At 42.7% G+C, this 25,578-nt stretch overlaps 1 protein-coding gene across 2 annotated transcripts in view; it reads right to left on the reverse strand.

The window, feature by feature from the left end:
• SLC12A2 (solute carrier family 12 member 2) overlaps positions 1–25,572 on the reverse strand; it is a 189,107-nt gene extending 163,535 nt beyond the window's left edge. For both annotated transcript variants that reach the window (XM_089677757.1, XM_089677750.1), the window contains exons 1-2: positions 25,463–25,572; positions 21,882–22,560 (exon numbers count right to left, since the gene is read on the reverse strand). In XM_089677757.1, the coding sequence (XP_089533883.1) occupies positions 21,882–22,502 (621 nt within the window). In that variant the 5' untranslated portion in view covers positions 22,503–22,560; positions 25,463–25,572. The remainder of the gene's footprint in view (positions 1–21,881; positions 22,561–25,462) is intronic.
• Between the last annotated feature and the right edge of the window lie 6 nt (positions 25,573–25,578).

The following is a 25,578-nucleotide window of genomic DNA, read 5'->3' on the forward strand; positions in this document are numbered from 1 at the left end:
GGATTTTTTTAAATAAAATGCTTTTTGGGGAAAATATATTACCATCCAAAGGTTATTCCATCATGAAATAAAGACTAGTTTTTTAATTATGTAGAATAAGGCTGTATATGTTTATTTTTTTGGTAAATAAATTCCATTAATCCATTCACAATGTCATGCTCTTCCAGAGGTTTTTGTAAGATTATTGGGCAGTTTCTCTCCCTACAAGATATTATCACAGATGCTCGGTTTACTGTTATAACATGAACAGAGTTAAGAAAAAGACCTTAATCCTAACTCCTACAAACCTATGAATACAGAATCAACCCCTTCAGTGCTAAATTTCAAGAAGTTCAGTGAATAGAATAGAAACAATATTTTTCTGATTGTTTGGATTGGAATAGATCTGCACAAGATGAAAGTGAAACTAAGTGTGAGGAGGAAGGGGCTGACAGTCTAAGTTTCTTAAAATATATATATTTTGTTTAGCCAAATTAGTTAACAAACATGGATGTTTAAGCAAATAACATATGCTGTAATGTTATTGTTTCAGATGAATAAATCTATTTGAATTGTTATTATTAAGGTAATGATTATTTTTCTCCTTCCTAAGTACAACAGAAAAGTTGTCCAAATATGAATGATTAACCTATTAAACTGGGGATAAAAAAACTAATATGAAAAGTTATTCTAAAAATCTTCATCTACTTGCATATACCAGCAAGAATTAGTCTTTATGTAGAAAACGATGATTTAAATCAAGCCTTACTGACTTAGTGATTTCAATCGTGATTTAAATCAGTTTGATTTAAATCAAATCCACCCTGCTTCAAAATACTCCCACAAATGCGGGCAAACAAGATTTGTTATTTTGAACACACAAAAGTATTTTTCCTAACAAATTCATTCAAGAAGATGTTGCAAAAATGAATACACCCCAATGAAGGTCTTAGGTTGGCCATACATTATACAATTATCTTCCAATTTTCTGCCCAATTTCCTTTAGATTTACCTTCAACTGTGTAGTACAAGGGCCTGCCTAATCGGATACAACTGAAAGTGTTGTTTAGGTTTGTCCTCCTATTATATGGTTTTTGGTAAATCTAAACCAAAAATCTCCAGATAATTGTATATTGTATGGCCAGCCTTTAGACAACAAAATCCTAATTAACAAGAATTTTAACTACAGGTGAGTCTAATTATTCATTAAACAGGTGTTCAGAAGACAGTTAATTATAAAAGGGCTTTACTTAACTACCTCGTGTCCGGCCGTTGTATATAAACGGCCGGACGGTGGCAGTGCAGGGTCGGGTGGCCGTTTATAAATGTACGAGGTCCTGTACGAGGTCCCGATCATGTGATCACTGATTGGCCAATCAGTGATCACATGCAAAGTAGTAAGCAAGATGTCACTTGTGACATCATTGCTTACTACGTGTGAAATCTGTGAATGATCACAGAGGTCACATGGTACAAGCCTATTCACAACAGGCTTGTACCATGTGACAAGCTGTGCCCAATCACAGCTCAGTCAGTACTTCTCAATGAGTGCATGAATGCACACAGAGAGAAAGAGAAATGATTGCTTTTACATCCTATATGGGTGTAAAAGCAATGTGTAAAAAAAAAAAAAAGAAAAAAAAATCTTCATCAGCCCCCACAAGTAGTACAGTGTCACCATGGTGACACTGTACTGCTAGGGTGACAGTATGTAAAAAAAAATAATAATAATATAAAAAAATAAAATAAAAATGTAAAAAAAAATGTTTAAAAATTATAATTTTTGTTATAAACTGATTTAGATTTTTTTTTTTTTTACTAAAAAGATAACGGAATAAATTTTGGCAAAGATTTATGATGAAATATTATTTATTTGCAAAATTTTATAAAAAAAACACTTTTTTTCTAAATTTTTGGACGTTTTCATTTACATAGCAATAAAAATAAAAATCCCAGTGGTGAATAAATACCACCAAAATAAAGCCTTATCTGTTTCAAAAAAATGGTAAAAAATTCATTTGGGTACAGCGTTGCATGACCGTGTAATTGTCATTCAAAGCGTGATAGCGCTGAAAGCTGAAAATTGCCCTGGTCAGGAAGGGGGTAAAAGTGTCCGGTCTTGAAGTGGTTAAAGAAAACCCCTTCCCATTTCATGCTGCCAGCAATGGCACTACATGGAACAGAAAAGTCACAAGATCTAAGAAAGAAAATAATTTCTTTACACAAGAAAGGTGAAGGCTACAAGATGATCAGCAAAGCTTTACGTATCAGTCAGAACACTGTAGCAAAAGTTATACTAACATTTAACAAAGAAGGAAAAGCAACCATATCAGAGACATCCAGGCTGTCCACGGAAGTTAACACCTCGACAGGAGCGTCGTCTGATGAGAAAGGTTGAAGAAAATCACCATGCAAGTTCACTGCAGTTAGCTAAAGAAGTAGAAAGCCAAACTGGGGTGATTGTTTCCCATGACATAATATGGTGTACACTGCAGAGGAATGACATCCATGGGTGTCATGCACAATGGAAGCCTCTCCTAAAGCCCATACAGAAAAAAGACTAGAACTTGTCAGGGCCCATGCTGAAAAAAGAAGACTACTGGGAATGATGAGACCAAGATAAATGTTTTCGGAACTGATGGCTTCAAAACTTCCGTGGACTGGCATCACAAAGGTGAGGAGTACAAACAAAAATGCATGGTGCCTACAGTAAAACATGGTGGTGGCAGTGTCCTTCTGTGGGGCTGCATGAGTGCTGCTGGTGTTGGGGAGCTGCATTTTACTGATGGTATCATGGATTCACAGTTGTACTGCTTTATATTGAAAGAGAAGATGCTACCATCACTCCGTGCCCTTGGTCATCATGCACTTTTCCAACATGACAATGATGCAAATCTAAGGTCACTGCTGCATTTCTGAAGAAGAACAGGGTGAAATTGATTCAGTGGCCAAGTATGTCTCCTGATCTGAATCCATTCGAACATCTATGGGGAACTCTGAAGAGACAAGTTGAGCATCATTCTCCATCCAGCATCCATGCTCTAAAAAAGCAGGTCGTTCTTGAAGAATGAAAAAATGATAGATGTTGCAATATGTTGCCAACTTGTTAATTCATAGAAGACTTGGTGCTGTCCTTACAGATCTTGGAGGTCATACAAAATTCTAGATGTAGTAGCTTTTGTTGTAGGGTGTATTCATTTTTGCATCAATTAATTTGAGTAAAACTGAAGATTTTGTAATCGAAGTTATATTATTAACCTTACTTTCATGTTAAGAGCAAGAGCTAAACAAATGTTCTTTTGTCAAAATTTTGGAAATTGTTCTTGTGTTCATTGAGATATTGATTAAAATCTTACATTTCAAAAGGGGTTTACTCATTTATGCTGAGCACTGTATACATTGAACATTCACATCAGTCCCTAACTGTCAAGGACCTTACATTTTAAGGTCCCTAACTCACATTCATACCCATACTAGGGCCAATTTAGACAGAATCCAATTAACCTACCAGCATGTCTTTGGCACAGTTCCTTCCTGCATCACCCACTTCTCGTTCAGGTTTTACAAGCACAGGAATTTAAGAAAAATGTACCCAATAGGGCAAAATACAGAAAAAAAAACATCAGATATTGCAACTCAACTTCACTCTATCCAAAAGATTAAAAAAGTGGTTGGGTGTACACTTCAGCATGCCTAAAGCATCCACTATTGACAAAGCTGTAAAGAGAGAGTGCTTCAATGACACAACCAATATGAAAATCTCCATTCAAACAACTTTAACCTCCCTGGCGGTCTGATTATGTCAATGCGGTACATTGTTTTGCATAAAAATTTGTTGTTTTATATTGTAGGCCTGTAATTCTTAGGAATAACTCACTTAAATCTGTCCAAAGAATAGTCTAATAAACATCCTGGGTATGATAAAGTTTGAAACACGAAATCATAAATTATAATATAATAAATAATGATGACAAATATCCCCACGAATCATTATCGCTCAATTCTGCACGTGATTCTAAATTCAATATCGCTGTTTTCTAGCTGGTCTAAAACCGCTTTTGACCTAAAGGGACGCTTTTTGGATGCCATGGACATTCTCAAGTTTCCAGGCAGAAAAAACGGTAAAAGTGCAGGCAGGGCACAGAACAAAAGCACTCGGGACAACATTTAGATGAAATGGTTTGATACAGTAATGTAATCCTAACAGATTACAATGTATTGTGCGTGTCATATTTTTACTATTTTGAATCTCCCGCCGGTTCCGCCCCCCTGCGTCCAGACGCTTGCAGGGAAGGGAACCCAAAAGATGGATGCCGGCATCGGCCGGAGGACACAGTGGAAGGACATCGGGGGATCGCAGGACAAGCACTACAGTGTAATCCCGAGTATGGCTCGGGGTTACCGCTTTTGGTACTGTAAATTAAACCCGAGCCACACTCGGGATTACTGGTAGGAAGCTTAATACAAATGAGACATATACTATGGGTCCAGCCAAAAACAGCATGGATAAATAAGACTCTAATTCAGCTCTGGTTCACACTGTACAGGCTGGCTGCGGGTATCGCAAACCGTTCCCACACCTGCAACCATCAGTAGCCAAATAGCGCTGCTCTTATTCACTCTGAATGGCATCCCCACGCATCTCAGCCCCAAAAGCGTTTACTGGTGCGGGAACCACAGGGAAATTGCATGATCAAAAAGACTAAGCAATTTCCCTGCGACCGTGTTTTTAAAAAGGTGCATGCATCTTTTTTTGGCAGAAAATGCAGACACGGTAGTCCATTCAAATGAATGGTCTGCCACGCAAACACAGGCCACACGGCTCACCCCAGTGTTGAACCAGGGCTTATACAGAAACTCCAGTCAGAAAACTTTAAGAGCCAATTAAGAATCACACAAACAAACGAGCATGTAAAATAAGGAAAAATGTTAATGGTCTAATTACGGAACCTTTAAAGCAGGGGTGTCCAAACTTTTTACTTTACTGGGCCACATTGGAAGATGATAAATTGTCTTGGGCCACACACAAAATACACTACCAATACGGATAGCTGATGAGCAGGAAAAAAAAAAAAAAAAAAAAAAAATCGGCAGATCACAAGTTAACGATCACTGATATAGATATTGTACCGTAATAATAAAAAAACAATATTAATAATAAAACTATGAAGTTTTATTATAAAAGTAAAAGGGAACAACATAAAATTAGTGCGATATTGGACATTGAGAAACGAATGCATCAATATCTGGTTTGATGGATATAGTAGCATTTCTCAATGAATTCTCAAGGTTCCCATCAGATGCCCTTCATTATCTTCAGCCTTGAAAATACTGTAGTTTCGCACAAATATAGGTGCTGCCAAAAACTGATGACATGAATACGGCATTAATTGTGAAGACTGGGATAATTTTCTTTAGAAAGATAAAACTTCTAGAAGTCCAGTAAAGAGACACCGTAAAATTCTTCTTTGGCCACATGCGTTCACTAAGTATAAAACGCCTTTAAAAAAAAAAATTAGAAAAAAAAAACCAAAACATTTTTATGTTTATGATTTTGTGTTGGGCTGCATTCATAGTTCTTGGGGTGCAGATTGGACACCCCTGCTTTACAGTGTAAACTCAGAAGCAAGAACATTATATGCAGCTTGCCAGTCTCCTTGGTGTTGTGGCTGCATAAGTTTTACTTAGTTTAAGAACATTTTCAGCGGGGGCGTGTCCAAGATGGCGACCGGAGCGGCCGCATAATCCGGAGCTCCGGTGCCGTGCTTTTAGATCCGCGGCCATCCGAGCGGCGGCGGGTCACGGAGTGCCGGCGGAGGACCCGGGTAGTATCCCTGACCCCGGGGAGTCGGAACCCAGGTGATATTTCCGCCCCTCGTGGCGGCTGACGTCCGCGGCCTGGTGCGGCCGCGCGGGCCGGGGCTCCGGCGCCGCCCATCAGCTCTCCCATCCGCACCTGCTACCATCCGGTGCCGAACTTTTAAGTCCGCTGCCATCCGTGCAGCAGCGGATCACAGAGTGCCGGCGGAGGACCCGGGTGGTATCCTTGGTCCCGGGGAGTCGGGGCCCGAGTGATATTTCCGCCCCTCGTGGCGGCTGACGTCCGCGGCCTGGTGCGGCCGCGCGGGCCGGGGCTCCGGCGCCACCCATCAGCTCTCCCATCCACACCTGCTGCCATCCGGGCTGTGGGAGATCGCCTGGGAACATCCGCGGCGCCCTCTGCATTGCTGGGACTGGGGGAGAGACGCCACTGAGCCTTGCTGCTTCCCGCGGTGGCGGCGGCCTACATCACCGGTCTGGAGCCTCCATCTGGTCACAGTGAGTGGGGGATGCAGGTGCCCTCTTATTATTAGCTCCCCCCGCAGTGACCTGGGAGTGGGCCTCACGTTGCTGACCCCGGAGCCTGCCATCTCCTGTACCCACAGCCCCTGTTGGGCTCAGAGGCCTACTGGGGCCTTGATATTGCCCCGTGGAGTGTCTCCCTGGAGGGCCCTGTGCTTGGTGTTGGAGGTCCTCTGCCTCCCACTTGTCCCTCTTGTGTCCTAGATTGGGATCTGGTGCCATCATCCTGCTCCGGTGTGCTATATCTGCGTGTTACTGTGATCTATGTCCTCTCTACCCCTCCATGACTTGCTAATTATCTTTACAATATAATGTTCTCGCAGATGAATCTAACCGCATTCATGTAACTACAACCCTGAACCTATTTTGGGCGTTATAGGTCCCCTGGGGTTATAATCTCCATTCCTTATCCTATTTTCAGTTGATCACCCCCAGGAGACTCCCTGTATGCCGTCCACAAAGAAAAAAAAGGGACAAGCCCAGAAGTCCCTCACAACATACCTACTTAAGGCACACGAACTTTGTAACATGTCTCCAGTCAATACAGAGCGAGCATCCCTGTCCGATCCCACGCGGGATACCACCGCTCCCTTATCGGCCTTGGTCAGTGAAAATACACAGCAACTTACAAAAGGGGACTTGGAGTCCTGCTTGGAATCTATGTACGCCAAACTAGCCGCCAAATTTCAATCAGAATTGCATAAAAGCACTAATGTTCTCTCTCAGGAAATAGCCACATTGGGCTCCAGGACAGACCGCTTAGAAACCAAACACGATGAACTTAGCCTGGCCTATGGTGAACTTTCCAGAGAGCATGATCATTTACAAACGGCCTTTTTTCAACTACAGGCGCAGGTGGAGGACCTTGATAATCGCAATCGCAGGAATAATCTGCGAATCAGGGGAATCCCGGAGTCTATGTCTGACCTCTCCTTAATCGTGACCAAATTATTTCAATCACTCCTCCCGGATCGTGACCCTGGGTCTTTTGCCTGTGACCGCATCCATAGAGCCCTACGCCCTAAACCTCCTACTGACAAGCCACCTAGGGATATTGTCCTGTGCATGAGGGACTTTTTGACCAAAGAGGAAATACTCAGAGCTGCTCGCAATACCCCTACGATCTCCTTTGAAGGCTCGGTCTTACAAATCTTTCCGGATGTTTCCCCGGCCACGTTGGAGAAGCGTAGAAAAATGAAAGAAGTCACAACGGTCCTGTTCTCAGCTCGGATTCGCTACAAATGGGGCTTTCCCTTTAAGTTGATTGTTCCACATAATGGGAGCACATATATAGCTACATCTCCTTCTGAAGGTAGAGCAATCTTGGCCAAACTGGGCCTGGCGGATGCCCCATCACCTCAACGTCCACCCTCCACCCCTCGTGTCTCTCCCATTTGGCATACCCCATCTCCACGGAGAGATAGAAGGAGAGTCAGACAGGATCCGGGTTGATAGGTCCATTCTCACTTGCCTATTACCTATTGTTTGACAGTCCTTTGTCTTGCCTATTGTCTTTTATGACTTTACCGTGAATTGAGACACAGGGATTTTGTTTCTTACATCTTACGCTGTCAGGATGTGTATTTCTATGGTTACTGCTATGTTAATTTTATAATCCTGAGTAATATATGTGTGCCTTGCATTGATAACTGGACGAGTTAAGGTATAACAAGGGTCTTTGGTCCCTCTTAATTGCGCCCAATGGTTTATGGTTCCACAACTCTTTGACACGTTACCCCACCCTGCCTCCTGACATGGCCGGAAGTGTCGCTGCCCGATTGAGGGGTGGCAGTTCCGTTTTCCATGTTTTAGGGAGACAGGGTTTGGGCCCAATTGGCCCCTTAATATTTGAACTTTTTGTTTTATCAGGTATGACAAATTTTCAGCCTGATCCATGTTCTTTAGTTACCTTATTTGTAGGAGCTCTTCAACTCTCCTCTCTATTGTTTTTTGTCTTCTCTTTTTTCAACACTTTAGTGCATGAGGATTGTGTTGTGTCGGTCTATGGGCATCATGGCCCCCATCTTGGGGCCGAGGGGTCCCCTGGGCTGGTTCTACCACCTGTACGTCTGTCTGCTATAGACCTGCGGATCTCTATGTCTAGCCAATTAATTTTAGGGGATATCTTTGTAATGTATACTTTTATGATGATAGTAATAAGCTCTGTTTGCTATGGTAATTCAATGTATTTCGCATAATGTCCAGGGTTTCAATTCGCCAAACAAGCGCAAAACGGCCTTTCTTCAATATAAACGACTGGGAGCCAAGATTATCTTATTACAGGAAACACATTTTGCAGCTGCAAAACACCCGACATATTTTCATAGATCTTATAGGCAGGGGTATTATACCCTGCATTCCTCCAAGAGTAGGGGCGTAGCCATCTTTTTACATAATTCATTCCCCTTTGAGGTTCAACATGTGTATCGTGATCCGGACAGTAGGTTTATCATTCTTAAAGGCACCCTTTCAGGTCGAGAACTTACTATTGCTAATGTATATGCACCGAATTCAGCTCAAGCTACCTTTTTTTCAAAATTTTTTGGTACTCTGGATAGGTTTTTGTCCCCTCATCTCTTGGTGGGTGGGGATTTTAATCTGGTGGCAAATCCTCTTTTGGACCGTAGTTCCCCCTCGCATTCTTCCCAGGCTTTCCCAAAATCCCTTACTAAGAAATTAGATACCCTTCAGTTGGTGGATGCCTGGAGAGCGCACAACACCGGAGCCAGGGATTACACATTTTATTCCCATCCACATGACTCTTATGCTAGATTAGACTATATATATTGTACCCCAATTTTACTAGCTAATTCTAAGGTAGCTTGCATTCATTTGAGCCCCTGGTCGGATCACAGTATTGTGGCCTTATCTATCACATTTGTGGGATTGGCACCTACTCCTTTCTCTTGGAGACTTAATGATTCTATGCTAACCGATATCGACTCTCGCCAGGAAGTGGTTTCATCTATTCAGGAATATTTTCAATCTAATTTAACCCCTGATATTTCCCCAGCCACACTCTGGGTAGCCCACAAGGCGGTCCTACGAGGCCGACTTATCTCCATGGCCTCATCCAGAAATAGAAAACGTTGGCAGCAAATACTACTTCTAACCCGAGAATTAGAAGCACACTATAGAAGCCATGTCGCTAATCCATCTCTGCTTAATAAACAGCTACTGTCCCAAAAGCGCTTGGAACTGAATGCCCTGCTTTCCCAAAAAACTGAAAAGGCCCTTCGCTGGTCGAAGGCCTCATTCCTATTACATAGTAACTCGGCATCTACCATGTTTGCAAGGAAGTTGAACCACTCTCTGCGCCCCCCACACGTGTATAAATTACGCACAAATTCGGGTGCTATCTCATCTCTACCTCAGGAAGTCTTGGGTATTTTCGAACATTTTTATTCAAAACTACTAGCTCCTCCGCAGTCGGATTCTGTCCCTCTGTCGGACTCTTGGCTGGACTCTATACCCCTCCCTGCCCTTACACCCTCTCAGATTGTCACTCTTAATGCCCCCTGTACTTTAGAGGAAATAACATGTGCGATAGGCGCGCTCAAGCGCTCTACTGCGCCGGGTCCTGACGGATTTACCGCTAGCTATTATAAACATTTTGCCTCTACATTGGCTCCATACTTGATAACTTTATTTAATGATGTTTTGCAGGGGGGTAAGTTCCCTGAGGAGATGTTATTGGCTAACATGTCTCTAATACCCAAGCCACAGAAGGACCACTGTTTGCCACAAAACTATAGACCAATCTCAGTCATGAATAATGATCTAAAAATATTTAGCCGTATTTTGGCGGACCGGTTGGCCCCTGTCATTTCCTCTTTGGTCTCTCCAGACCAGTCGGGTTTTATTCCCGACAGATTTATTACAGATAACATTCGTCTCACTCTAAATGTTATTCAAGACGCCAATTTACATTCCAAAGAGGTTCTGTTGATGAGTTTGGATATAAACAAGGCCTTTGATAGTGTTCTTTGGCCCTACTTGTTCTCTTTGCTACAGAAAATGGGCTTTAGTGAGGGGTTTTTGGCAGGCATACATGCCCTGTATGACTCTCCTAAAACGAGAATTAGGCTTCCTGGCTGTAACTCTGACTTCTTTACATTGGGTAGAGGTACCCGCCAGGGCTGTCCTCTTTCACCCCTTTTATTTGCGCTGGTGTTGGAACCTTTGGCATTGGCGATTAAATCACATTCGGATATTTCTGGCTATTCATTATTAGTTTCACATTTTAAATTGAGCATGTATGCTGATGATGTTATGCTTTTTATTACTAACCCGTTGACTTCTTTACCTAACTTGTGTGCTGTATTGAACGATTTTGCCAAAGTGTCAGGTCTCACCGTTAATTTTACCAAATCTGTGATCATGCCTGTTAATGTTCCTGACTCCCTAAGTGCATCTCTCCGTAGTTCTTTCCCATTTCGCTGGGTCAAGGACAGGATATCCTATCTGGGGATTAACCTCACTCCCAGATACTCGGATATATTTGCGGCTAATTATCCACCATGTGTATCGCGTCTCTCTACTCTACTGAAGATCTGGCATGGTTATCATATCTCCTTTCTGGGTAGAGTCACGGCGGTTAAAATGAATATTTTGCCCAAATTGCTTTATCTTTTTAGAGCACTTCCAGTTCCGGTCTCAAAAACCTTTTTGGATCATTTTCAGCGGACTATTAATAATTTTATTTGGGGAAATAAGCATCCACGTTTTGCCTCATCCATTTTGTATCGCTCACAACGGTCGGGAGGTCTCGGTCTTCCTAACTTTTGGCTATATTACCTCTCGGCTCGTTTTGCGCAATTGTCACAATGGGCTACTATTAACTCTCAAATCCCGTGGATCAAGTTTGAGTCTCAGTCGATACGCCCTTTTTATTTACCGGGAATTTTATGGTCTAACATCTCCCCCCGATCGACTGTTTTTCATAACTCCATAGTGGCTCACTCACTGACGCTTTGGTCCAAACACAAATCTAAATTGGGTTTAGTCTCTTCTATTCCCCCAGGTGTGTCATTTTTTGGTGATCCTACTTTTGTTGTAGCCTTTTCTTCCCCTCATATGTTTCGTTGGTGGTATGATCGATCTTTTATCAGATTGTCTGATTTCCAAAGAGGAGGATCTTATATTACTTTTGATATGCTGCGCGTGTTGTTTGATGTTCCTCTTCGCGAGTACCTTCGATATAGACAGATTAGGCACTTTTTTAAAGCACACTTTGGCCTTGCCCCATCCTCTCCGATTTCCTTTTTTGAACGTGTCAGCCGTGACTCTCCCAGGGGTAGGGGTCTTATCTCAAATCTTTATCACCAATTTTTGATCTGTCTTTTTCATGCTCCCCCTTTGTACAGACGAAAATGGGAGGAGGATTGTGGCGTCACTTTTTCGGATGAGGATTGGGATTCCATGGTGGATAATATATGCAAGAGCTCTAGGTCTCTTTCGGTTCGTGAGACGGCCCTTAAAGTTCTAACCAGATGGTATTATACCCCGTCAAGACTACATGTACTGTTTCCACAAACGTCCCCTCTATGTTTTCGGGGCTGTGACTGCACGGGTACTTTGGTTCATATATTTTGGGATTGCCCGACCATATCTTTGATCTGGCGTAGGATTTCTGAGGTCGCTACCTTATTGTCGGGCGCCCCGATACGATTGTCCATGCAGACCTGTTTGTTGGGGGCCCATATCCCAGGGGTCTCTGACGCCAATCTGAGATTGATACACACATTATGTATTGCCACTTTATGGTCTATTGCCCTACATTGGAGGTCCAATGTTGTTCCCTTAGACTCCGTTTTACACAGAATTGACACTGTAATGCTTATGGAACGCATTCATTATACCCTACTGGATAAGCTGCACTTATACGATAAAAAATGGGAGTCATGGAGAGATTGCAGACACTTATTACATGCTTAATAACATCCCCAGTAAAAGTTGGCTGGCATGTACTATTGACAGGTGTATCACCTAACCTATTTTGTCGTTTACGTACTTCATGCACTTGTAACTTCCTCTTTTTTTTCTTATCTTCTTTGTTATGTTAATATACCTTTATGTATTGTACTTTTCAAAAGTGCCTTGTTTTTGCTGACAATATCACTTTTACAATGTGCTGTTGTTCTACTGTCTACACTTGTACAATAAAATCGTTTGTAAACAAAAAAAAGAACATTTTCAGCAAGTACAAAAATACCTGCAGATTTTATCATAAATGCAGTGTCCTTGCCATATCCTGTAAGCTTGTAAAAGCACAAACATCCTCATCGAACTACTAGTCCTATCAACCCACCAATGAACATAAACAAAAGACATGTTTGAAGTCTGTATAACAACTATGGCTTCCTCCATTGATAAAGTGTAGAAAGAAAGAACAGACACAAAAGGGTTAGGAAGTGTGTTCTTTGCATGAGAAGCAGGTAAAAATGAAGGAGGAACATTTGAAAAAAAATGCAGCCACCACATCTAAGGACTGGAAATCTGTTATAGATCAAATTTTTATTTTTGGGTTTTAATGCACTTTTACACAGCTCAGGGATGTTGAATTTATATCGCCCGATGCCTAGGACATGTAGTTCCAGGCGTCAGGCAGGTAGTTCTTTTTAACCTTTAGCCCTGCTTCAAGGGTCACCTGTAGGGTGGAAGCATTTGGGCGGCAGCGCTCACGCTGATTGCTTCCACACAGTGCCAGCCTCTGGGCCCCCCTGGGTGAACTTCCCCCTGCCCACTGTCTCTTGGGCTCCACTTGCCCATCTGCGGGCCCGGGACCGGCTCACCACCATCAGCTGGAAGTGACATTGGGATGTCACTTCCAGGTCCCCATTGAAAGATTTCTCAGCTATCAAGGCCAGGAAAGAATGTAATGCAGTGTGATGTGCACTGCATTACATTCATGGGAGGCATCCAGGGTCTTTTAGATCCTGGATGTCTAAATAAAGAGAACCTATCACCAAAAATCATCACATAGGGGACTTTGTCCCCTATGTAATGAAAAAAAAAAATTAAGTAATAAAAAAAAGTTTTTTTTTTAAAATTGTAAAAAATCTAAAATTACACCCAAGCACATAACATCCCCACCCAAAAAAATTGAAGCCCTCCACATATATACGCACGTACAAACATAAAAGCGCACATTGAGGCTCCTACTCATGAAAACGTTGATTGCGATACATTACATATCGCTGCGCACGCTAGGATGAGAGCAATAATTCTAGCATGAGACCTCCTTCGTACACTATACTGATGACCTATAAGGGGCTTTAAAAGTGTCGCCTATAGAAAATATAGGGTACTGAAGTTAGTCGCCATTTCACGAGTACACGCATATTTAAGGTTTGACATGCTGCATATCTATTTACTCGGTGCAACTTCATCTTTTATATTTTACAAAAAAATAGGGTAATTTATTGCTTTTTTTGTGCCCTAAAATTAACTTACTTGTATTTTTCACTAAAATTTTTCAGTAATATCATGTGACATAAAAAATTGAATCTTGTGCAAAAAAAATGAAAAACCGGCTCTGGCAGCGAAAGAGATAAAGTATAAGCCCAACACTCCCCTTTCCTGATGCGCACCCAATCGGTGCTCATTACACTGCAAGGTCTCTCCCCTCCCTGCTAGTCCCCGGGTATGGTGCTGGAGACAGGCAGGGAGGGGAGGAGGAGATAAATGTGTAATATTTTTAACGTTGTCCTGTATAAGTCGCCATAAAGCCCCTTTTGTTTTTAAAAGCATTCCTAAAGACATTCCTAAAATCACCTCCGATTTAAATATGGCTTTGGTTCAAATTTATTTTTTTTTATCTGGACAAGTAGATTGTCATGAGGGACAAGTAGCCTGGGACACCGATTTAGTCCCTGGACAAGTAGTTTTTTCATAAATATCCACACCCCTTTAACTATACATAAAACTGGGGTAATATATGCTATATGCTAATATACGTATAACTTTCTTGTTTTTCTCACAATTGCATCTATTAAATTAACTCAATCTTTGCTTATAAAAACTAGTTCAAGAGTTCCTAGATTGTAAGCTCCCAGGATCAGGGCCCTCCTATCCCTCTTGTATTGAACAGTATTGTTGCTGTATTGTCTCCCTTTATATTGTAAAGCGCTGCGCAAACGATTAACGCTATATAAATCCTGTATACAGGGCTTGAAAAAGCCGCTCGCCCAATGCGAGGAGAAATTCCTCTGTGGCGAGTGGCAAGCAGATAGCACAGATGAAGCATGGAGCGACTGCACCTGCGCTCCAAGCTTCATTGTGAAGCCGAGTTCCGGTTTACAACTTCCGGTTTCCGGCTTCTGCGTTATGTGCATTAAACCATGGCAACATCTAATGTTTGTGTAGTATTATGTTCAGCAGACTGTGTTCTTCTATTGTTGTGACTTAGATGACGTTCAGAGCACATTTTATGCCCAATTCATGCAAAACTCCACGTAATCCCAAGGGGTTCACATACTTTTTCTTGCAACTGTACATTACTGTATACATGTCATATCACTATAATGGAGTACAGGGGAGCTGGGATATACATTACTGTATACATGTCATATCACTATAATGGAGTACAGGGGAGCTGGGATATACATTACTGTGTACAACATGTCATATCACTATAATGGAGTACAGGGGAGCTGGGATATACATTACTGTATACATGTCATATCACTATAATGTAGTACAGGGGAGCTGGGATATACATTACTGTATACATGTCATATCACTATAATGGAGTACAGGGGAGCTGGGATATACATTACTGTATACATGTCATATCACTATAATGGAGTACAGGGGAGCTGGGATATACATTACTGTGTACAACATGTCATATCACTATAATGGAGTACAGGGGAGCTGGGATATACATTACTGTATACATGTCATATCACTATAATGGAGTACAGGGGAGCTGGGATATACATTACTGTGTACAACATGTCATATCACTATAATGGAGTACAGGGGAGCTGGGATATACATTACTGTATACATGTCATATCACTATAATGGAGTACAGGGGAGCTGGGATATACATTACTGTATACATGTCATATCACTATAATGGAGTACAGGGGAGCTGGGATATACATTACTGTATACATGTCATATCACTATAATGGAGTACAGGGGAGCTGGGATATACATTACTGTATACATGTCATATCACTATAATGGAGTACAGGGGAGCTGGGATATACATTACTGTATACATGTCATATCACTATAATGGAGTACAGGGGAGCTGGGATATACATTACTGTGTACAGTTTTATATTTTGGACTCTTTATTCTAAAGAAAAATGTAATTTCATAAGCTTTAAGGAGGCATGGTTGAAGGCGGGCCAGGGGTGGGGGCGGACCTGGGGAAGGTTGGGTGGGGCAACTGGTGGAGAGTAAGTTTTGTGACCGGCTAGTAGGTATGGACTCGAAATTTTAACCCCTGCTGTATAATAATAATAATAATACAGAGGCCAAGTGGAAAATGCTAATGCACAGAGACTCATCTAGATCAGCCTTTCTCAAGCAGGGTGCCGCCAGAGGTCTTCAGGGGTGCCGTGGGGAGAATGGCTGTCACTTGAGCTCCCAATCCCCAGCCGCACTGTACATCGGCACTGGGAGCCGTCACACTGCTCAGCAAAGGGAAGGGGAGTGCCTCCTGTGCTCTCTGCTTCCCCCTAGAGTGCAGTACCCAGCTGTGATGGAAGCTAAGGTACTGTAACTTTTCATAGGGCTGTATATATGTGCAGGTGTGTGGACGTGTGTGTGTGTGTACACATGAGTGTGTAGATGTGCGTGTGTGTACATACATGTGTATACCTACGTGTGTACGTGTTTGTTTTTATATGTGTGTATATGTATTTTAGTTTTAATCTTGACCCCCTATTCCTGTCCTATCAGAACTTCTTTTTTAGGACTTGTTCATAATAACAGCAAGGACTGCTGCTCCTCTGAACAGCAATCCATGCTCAGATCGCTTATCAGAGGTATTTGAAAGGTGGTAAAGTGGCAATATGTTGCCTCCTCACCGCCTGGTTTAACCCCAGCATCAATCACCACACCACAACCACGCACAATGCGCACACAGTTGCAGGGTGGTTGTAACTCAAATCCATTCACCAGGAGGTATACTTCCAGCTGCGGCAACAGCATGTGTATACCCCCAGCTGCTGCTTCTGCAGCTAAAGGGGGAGCAGTTGGGGGTGGTAACAGCAGCTCAATTGCAAGGTTTTACCACCCTCCAACCTCACAGGTGAACAAGTCCTTGGTTCACATCTGTGTGGCTGTGTGTTGGGCAGCCCAGTCATTTCAATGGGCTGCCTTACCCGCAGAAATGCAGGGAAAGTCGTCCCTGACCCTCGTTTTAAAATTGCACCACACCAAAAACACCCCGCATTTGCCAATGTATGGGGGTACTCCTAAAGAGCAGAGAATTTGTCTGCGTGTCAGGAATGAGCGCGATTTTGCGTGTGTTCCACGACACACAGTAACGTGAACCAAGCCTTGGACAGGGTGCCTCATGACTGAAAATACTTTTCAAGGGCACCTCGACTGGAAAAAGGTTGAGAAACACTAATCTAGATCACGTATCTCTAATATAGAGCGTTTCCATACAATGTTTCAGCGACTTTAGCATTTTTTCTGCCAGTAAACTCCAATCAAAAATGCAAACCACAAGGGGTTGTTCTTCTGCCTCTAAACACTGAGCTTAGAATGTACCTCTACTAACTGTTCTAATGTTCATGGACACATCGGGGGTTCTAAAGTCTCAAGGTTTTTTTATCTTCATATATTCTATACATGAAGGTAAAAAAACTTTCCGCGTGCAGCAGCCCACTCAGCCCCCTCTCAATCCAGTGATGTCCACAAGAGCCTTGGCTCTCCGGGGTCTCTCACTCCTGACTGGTTCATTCTGCTGCCTCAGCCAACTAGGAGAGGGAGGGGGCGGGATCGAGGCTCTGTGCGTGAATGGACACACAGAGTCACGGCTCGGGAGCGTTGCCCCCAGAGCAGGCAGCTAAGAAGAAGGAGCCAGAAGCGCCAGTAGGGGACCCGAGAAGAAGATCTGGGCTGCTCTGTGTAAAACCACTGCACAGGGCAGGTAGGTAGAACATATTTGTTATTTAACCTCTTCAAGTCTGGACACTTTCACCCCCTTCCTGTCCAGGCCAATTTTCAGCTATCAGTGCTATCACACTTTGAATGACAAGTGCGCGGTCATGCAACACTCTATTCATATGAATTTTTTAGCATTTTTTGAGACAGATAAAACTTTATTATGGTGGTATTTATTCACCACTGGGATTTTTATTTTTTTGCTATACAAATGAAAAAGTCCAAATATTTTGAAAAAAAAGTGTTTTTCTTATAAAATTTTGCAAATAAATAATCTTTCTTCATAAATCTTGGCCAAAATGAATTCAGCTATCGTTTTAGTGAAAAAAAAATATAACCCAAATTACTTTATAACCAAAAATTATAATTTTCAGAAATTATTTTTACATTTTTATTTTTTTAATTTGTTTTGGGTTTTTTAACATACTGTCATCCTAGCAGTACCGTGTCACCATAGTGACACTGTACTACTTGTGGGGGGGTGATGAAGATTTTTTTTTTTTTTACACTGATTGCTTTTACACCCAAAAAGGCTGTAAAAGCAATCATTTCTCCTTCTCTCTGGCTGCCTTCTTGCAGCCATTGAGAAATACTGTGTGAGCTGCGATTGGTCACAGCTTGTCACATGGTACAAAGCTGTTGTGAATAGCCTTGTATCATGTGACCTCTGTGATCATTCACAGATTTCACACGTAGTAAGCAATGATGTCAGATGTGACATCTTGCTTACTCCTATTCATGTGATCACGGATTAGCCAATCAGCGATCACATGATCGGGACCTCACACAGAGGTCCCATACAGTGATCGGTGTTCTCCGGACACAGCGGGTACCGGATTGTGGTGCCACACGCTCCTAGGGAGCGTGCACAGGCAGGGAGGCAGGATGTTTATAAACGGCCACCCGCTCCTGCAATGCTCCCATGGGCTGCACGGGAAGTGGTTAAAAAAGAAAAACACCACACAAGACTTTAATATTACTTTAAGCTTTGGTAATAAAACCTCAAAGCTGATTGGTTTCTATGCAGACGTAAGCCTGATTTTGCAATCTCCAGATTTAGTAAATAAACCCTTTAGGATAACATGGAGCTGCTTCTACAGGCAAAACACAAAACTCCCGTGGAAGCAGCAATTTTTAAGCCAGTGTACATGGACCTTTAACCTGCAGCCATTCCAACCAACAGTAGTTGATGTGTAAATAGTTTAGGTCACTCCAGGCGCCTGCAATTACTTTTTGTGTTCTCTCAGATTGCCCCAGGACCCAAAATAAATTGGGCCTTTTTCCAGATTTGCATATTAAGCTACCCTCTCTGTGCATATATGTGCTTGCTCATAGGGGACATGTGGACTGTCCAGCACTAATTTACATGGACTGGAACAAAGGATTTGCCTTTATTTCATGTATACTATGAACTAAATGTGCTGTGGCCAGCCAATGGCTGGGGGGGAAACAGACTACACTGGGATTAATCCTCCTGCTGGAGGGCTGGTTACTTCCAATTAATCCTTGTTTGGTTTCAGTGTAGTCTCCCCACTCCAACAGAGCTAAGCTACATGTGCCTGTGCTCTAGGGGATGCAAATATACATTATTGGAGCTGTGTGTGTCTGACTGGATGAGTGACTGCGAGCCCAGACTTTCGTCTTTTGCTAGATGCCAACATTGTCATGTTTCACTTTTAAAAAGGTGGAAGGTGGTGGTCATGCATTTATTTATGAATCTTTGAAATTTATTTCTTAATAAAGTAATTGTGTTTTTTAAGGCAACACCACGGTCTGTCCTATGAAACTACTGTAGGTGGCAGACCTACTTAGCCCCAACTTTTTCTTGTTTGATTGCTCACCAACATGGAACTCAGTGTACCTCATGGCACTTGCTGACTCTTCCCTGCTCATATGGCCTTTTCTGTCTTGCAGACTAATGGTGGTCCATTACATTAATGAGACAAAAAAAAAGGGACAGATGGGTTGGTTATAAGCACCAGACCAGAGCAGGCAAGTAGCTGCTGACTCTATGCCAGAGCACCCCTGTTTTTTGGGGGGTCTTGAGGCACCCACAGGGGGGATAAAATGTTGTCTGATGCTTAGCATAGCCATATGTTCATGACAGGCATAAGTGGGCAACATTAGTACATAGTTACATAGTTAGTCTGGCTGAAGAAAGACAAAAGTCCATCCAGTTCAACCATAGAAAGAAAAAAAAAAAAGTTATAATCCTATACCCACAGTTGATCCAGAGGAAGGCAAAAAAAACCCAGCAAAGCATGATCCAATTTGCTCCTGCAGGGAAAAAATTCCTTCCTGACCCCCCGAGAGGCAATTGGATATTCCCTGGATCAATTTTACCTACAAATGTTAGTATCCAGTTATATTCTGTGTATCTAAGAAAGAATCCAGGCCTTTTTTAAAGAAATCCACTGAGCTGGCCAGAACCAACTCTTGAGGGAGTCTATTCCAGATTTTCACAGCTATCACTGTGAAGAAACCTTTCTGTGTTTGGAGATTACATTTCTTTTCCTCCAGATGTAAAGAGTGCCCCCTTGTCCTCTGTGATGACCTCAGGGTGAATAACTCTACACCGAGTTCACTATATGAACCACTGATGTATTTATACATGTTGATCATATCCCCCCTTAATCTCCTCTTCCCAAGAGAGAATAAATTCAGTTCCTCTAATCTTTCCTCATAGCTGAGCTCCTCCATGCCTCTTATCAGTTTGGTTGCCCTTCTCTGTACTTTCTCCAGTTCCCCAATGTTCTTTTTGTGAATTGATGCCCAAAACTGAACTGCATATTCCAGATGAGGTATTACCAATGATTTGTACAGGGGTACAATGTACAATGGGAAGAAGGTTTACCTTCCAACATGACAATGACCCAAAGCACACAGCAATAATGACCTCATATTGGTTGAACGAGAAAGAGATAGATGTCCCTGCATGGCCTAGTCAGAGCCCAGACTTGAACCCCAACAACAATCTGTGGAATGACTTGAAGACTGCAGTCCACAAATGGTCACCATCAAATTTAACTAACCTTGAGCAGTTCTGTAAAGAAGAGTGGGCAAATACTGCAAAGTCTACATGTGTAAAGTTAGTAGAGGCATATCCAAACAGACTAAAGGCTGGAATTAAAGCAAAAAGGTGGTTCAACAAAATACTGACACAAAGGGATGATCTTTTTTTTCCAACTCAGTGTTTCTGTTTTTGAATATTTTTTACTTTTTTCTGACATGTTGGTGTTACATCTTTCACTTGGATGTTATAAGTTGCAAATACAGCTGGATAAAACAAAAACTGTGTCTGTCTTCTTTCAAGCTACAAAGCAACAAAATGTGATTATTTTAAAGGGGGGGCGATTCTTTTCTATACCCACTGTACATGTCATCTGAGAATACACAAATGTCATACACATATAATTGTACAAGTAAGCCATTATCAAGCGGATCCAGGGTTCCTCAGTAATTTCAGTCTTGCACTTTTCTTTGACTTTACACTGTTATCTTGTAATATGCTTGGCACTCCAGATTCCTGACCTCCTTGTATAGAGTGCGGTTTGGGTTTTGGAGATGGTGATAGAATGCCACCTATGTGTATTGTAAATAGTCCAACATGCAGTAACCAATATGAACTATACAGCAGTACCACAAACAGATGTCAGCACTGATGATCTACTAGTAGACCACATGCCAAGCAATCCATTTTAAGCAAAAGCTTATAAAGAACGTAAAGGGAAATATTATTGTAACAACAACCTAACAGGTATAAAAAAAAAGTGCAAACAGAGTGAATCAAAGTTTAAGGTTGTTCGGTAGAAACCAAAAATAATTGTAAAATGAATCACCAAAGAAAAGGATTAATCATGTGTTTTCCTAAGAACAGAACAGTCAAGTGGGAATTCATTAACAGTTCAGCAAAAGGCAAATCTCAGAGGACAGGTAGCCATGGCTCCTATTTTTCTCACCTTTGTACTACTATATATATATATATATATATATATATATACATATACATAAACATACATATACACACACGTGTGTATGTGTATATATTATATATACATTGTATGTACATATGAGCCAAACAAGGGACTTGTACTTAATTTTTCACCAGTGTGAACACTGAAGTTAAATCAGATCAGTTTCAGAGGTGAGAACATACATTTCCAATCCTATTAGTGTATTTGTTATTGCCAGCACAAATTACACCACCCATCACAAGGACCATTCATGTTTTATTTATGCTTATTAAAAAAAAATGCAGAACTCTGAAAGCACTAGTGAATATATTGTATGAGTTTGGCACCATATGGGCCAAGCCATTATCAAGTTACCAAAACACAACTGCTTTCATCAACATTTAAGATAGAAAAGCTAATGGCAGTGGACTAAGGTGCTGAATGCAGCAAATGAAAAGCAATTTGTCTTACCTTGTCAATTTCATCATGCAGCTCTGCCAAGCTGGGTCTCAGCAGCTTCTCCCCAAGGTCTGCAGCGGTGTGTCGGTAGTGATCAATCCTTGGCACAGCATCAATAGTGTTGTGCCCAAAAGTCCGCAGGTAATAAGTATTAGTATGAGTATCGTAGTGATAGTGATGACCAGTTCCGCCAGAATGTAGGCTACCTTCACTCAGTACTGTATCTCCATTCTGAAAGCTTACCCCACCACCTCCTTCACCACTTGGCATCTCAGGAGAGCTGCCCTCTGGATCTGCGGGGTCCACAAAATTTACCCTAAACCGTCCTTTAGCCTCCTCTCCACCGGAGCCCCCTCTCCCCCTATGAGTAAGGCCATCAGAAGGAGGTGGTGTACCTTCTTGGTCCCCAGCAGACGAATCTCGGGAGACTTCACTCACTGGGTCTACCTGAAAGCGACTCTGGCTTGGAGTGGGACCCAGGGGTCTTCCTCGGGCATCATCAATCTGTAGTTCATCTCCATCCATAACTGAAGGAGGCGGAGGAGAGGAACGCAAAATTTGAGTGTGTGGAGGTGAGGTGGAAGATTTCCCTTGCTCAGCTTGTGCTGAGGCTAAACTTGTCTTCTTCTCCATGTGCGGTTGCTTAACTGCTGCTCGGGGACTATGGAGTTCTGTGGTACCGACGTAGAAACTGTGGAAATAAATTGAAAGAGACTTGAACAACGCATCCAGACTTTGGAAGAAAACCCTAAACTTCACCTCCTCTCATTCTCCGAGAGCTACTCAGCCCAGCAGATGCTGCTGTGTTTTGTCACAGATGTTCCTCCTCCTTGGAACGTAGAATACACCTATGGAGGAGCGTGCACACACCCAGTCCTCCTAGACCACCTCTCTACAGCTGAGGAATGATGAATGTGACTATTGTCAGAGGACAGGGGAGGAGGAGAAGAGGCGGGAAAGGACGCCTCTTATTTCCATGAAGGGACAAGTAAAAGCTGTCTGTGTGTTTGTATGTGAGTGAGAGCTGCCCCCCACTCTACCTCTCTCACATGTCGGATCACAACATCCAGGGGGATACCATGTTACGACACATGACTCATATTACTAGCGTGCTATTAGGCGTGCAGCCGGCTATCGATTGTATGAGGCTGACATCACCAATAAGCAGAAGTGCCATCTCTGGGTGACCTTGGGATGAGACTGTCTCTATCTATCATACAGCATGAGTCACTGTGCAAGCCATCCCCAGCACATCCATGCTTCATCCACAGCTACATCCTGTCATCAACAATCATCATAGGGACTGACCAGAGAGACTAAGAACAAGTCCCTTCAAAGAGAAGGATCATAATGACTGATCACAGAGATTGATTACAGGGACTGATCACAGAGACTTAGCACAAGCCCCATTATAGGGATGGATCATAATGATTCATTAAAGGGACTGATCATAGAGATTGATCCCAAAGTCTGATCATAGGGACCGATCCATGTGTCTTACCATAGAGATTGATCACAATATCTGCTCATAAGAACTGATCACAGAGACTTTGCATAAGTCTGATTATAGAGATTAATCACAGTGTCTGATCATAGGAATTGATCACAGGGTCTGATCATAGGAATTGATCACAATGCCTAATTATGTAGATTCATCATGATGCCTGATTATAGGGACTCATCATAGTGTCTGATTATTATTATACAGGTTTTATATAGCGCCAACAGTTTGTGCAGTGCTTTACAAAATGAAAGTAGACATTACAGTTACAATACAATTTGGTACAAGAGGAAACAGGGACTGATCACAATGTGTAATCATGTAGATCACCATGATACCTGATCATAGGGACACATCACAATGTCTGATCTTAGAGACTGATCACAATGTGTGAACACAACGTCTGATCCTAGGGACTGATCACAATCTCTGATCCTAGGGACTGATCACAATGTCTGATCCTAGGGACTGATCACAATGTCTGATCCTAGGGACTGATCACAATCTCTGATCCTAGGGACTGATCACAATCTCTGATCCTAGGGACTGATCACAATCTCTGATCCTAGGGACTGATCACAATCTCTGATCCTAGGGACTGATCACAATCTCTGATCCTAGGGACTGATCACAATCTCTGATCCTAGGGACTGATCACAATGTCTGATCCTAGGGACTGATCACAATGTCTGATCCTAGGGACTGATCACAATGTCTGATCCTAGGGACTGATCACAATGTCTGATCCTAGGGACTGATCACAATGTCTGATCCTAGGGACTGATCACAATGTCTGATCCTAGGGACTGATCACAATGTCTGATCCTAGGGACTGATCACAATGTCTGATCCTAGGGACTGATCACAATGTCTGATCCTAGGGACTGATCACAATGTCTGATCCTAGGGACACATCACAATGTCTGATCGTAGGGACACATCACAACGTCTGATCCTATAGATTCATCATAGTGCCTGATGATAGAGACTGATCACAATGTCTGATCCTAGGGACTGATCACAATGTCTGATCCTAGGGACTGATCACAATGTCTGATCCTAGGGGACTGATCACAATGTCTGATCCTAGGGACTGATCACAATGTCTGATCACAATGTCTGATCCTAGGGACTGATCACAATGTCTGATCCTAGGGACTGATCACAATGTCTGATCCTAGGGACTGATCACAATGTCTGATCCTAGGGACTGATCACAATGTCTGATCCTAGGGACTGATCACAATGTCTGATCCTAGGGACTGATCACAATGTCTGATCCTAGGGACTGATCACAATGTCTGATCCTAGGGACTGATCACAATGTCTGATCCTAGGGACTGATCACAATGTCTGATCCTAGGGACTGATCACAATGTCTGATCCTAGGGACTGATCACAATGTCTGATCCTAGGGACTGATCACAATCTCTGATCCTAGGGACTGATCACAATCTCTGATCCTAGGGACTGATCACAATGTCTGATCCTAGGGACTGATCACAATGTCTGATCCTAGGGACTGATCACAATGTCTGATCCTAGGGACTGATCACAATGTCTGATCCTAGGGACTGATCACAATGTCTGATCCTAGGGACTGATCACAATGTCTGATCCTAGGGACACATCACAATGTCTGATCGTAGGGACACATCACAACGTCTGATCCTATAGATTCATCATAGTGCCTGATGATAGAGACTGATCACAATGTGTGCTCATAGGAACTGCTCCCAGTGTGTGTCCCATACCCCACCATAGCACCCTGTGCTTCTCTCACTTCCTCTATGCACACAGCAGGCTATAGAAGTGATCTCCCCGGTATAATGATGGAATTACCGCCCCCTTAGCCAAGTGCTGCAGTAACACCCCTCCCCCCGGGGTGACCACCGCCCCCAGCCCGGCAGATGCCATGTGTGTGCTCCTGCTGGCTCCCATCACACATGGCTGCAGCTCGGACATAGCAATGGGAGGATGGCAATGCGTGTTCCCGGAGGATGCCGACCTCTGCTTCCTCTATCCGGGCGGGAGAATGCAGCAGCCGCCGGTCCCCTCACCTCCCCGTCCTCCCTTCCTCGGCCGCCTTTACCTGCAGAGGGTCCGGCTGGTGGCGGCGGAGCGCTGTGTGTGTTGGCCGTGTTCCGGTTCAGATGCTGTGTGTAGAGGAGGAGCTGGAAGCGCAGGCTCCGGTCCTCTGTGCAGAGC

The sequence above is a fragment of the Staurois parvus genome, unplaced genomic scaffold (assembly GCF_062004578.1).
Source record: "Staurois parvus isolate SC_StPar_1 unplaced genomic scaffold, SC_StPar_1.0 ptg000014l, whole genome shotgun sequence".
NCBI classification, from domain to species: Eukaryota; Metazoa; Chordata; class Amphibia; order Anura; family Ranidae; genus Staurois; species Staurois parvus.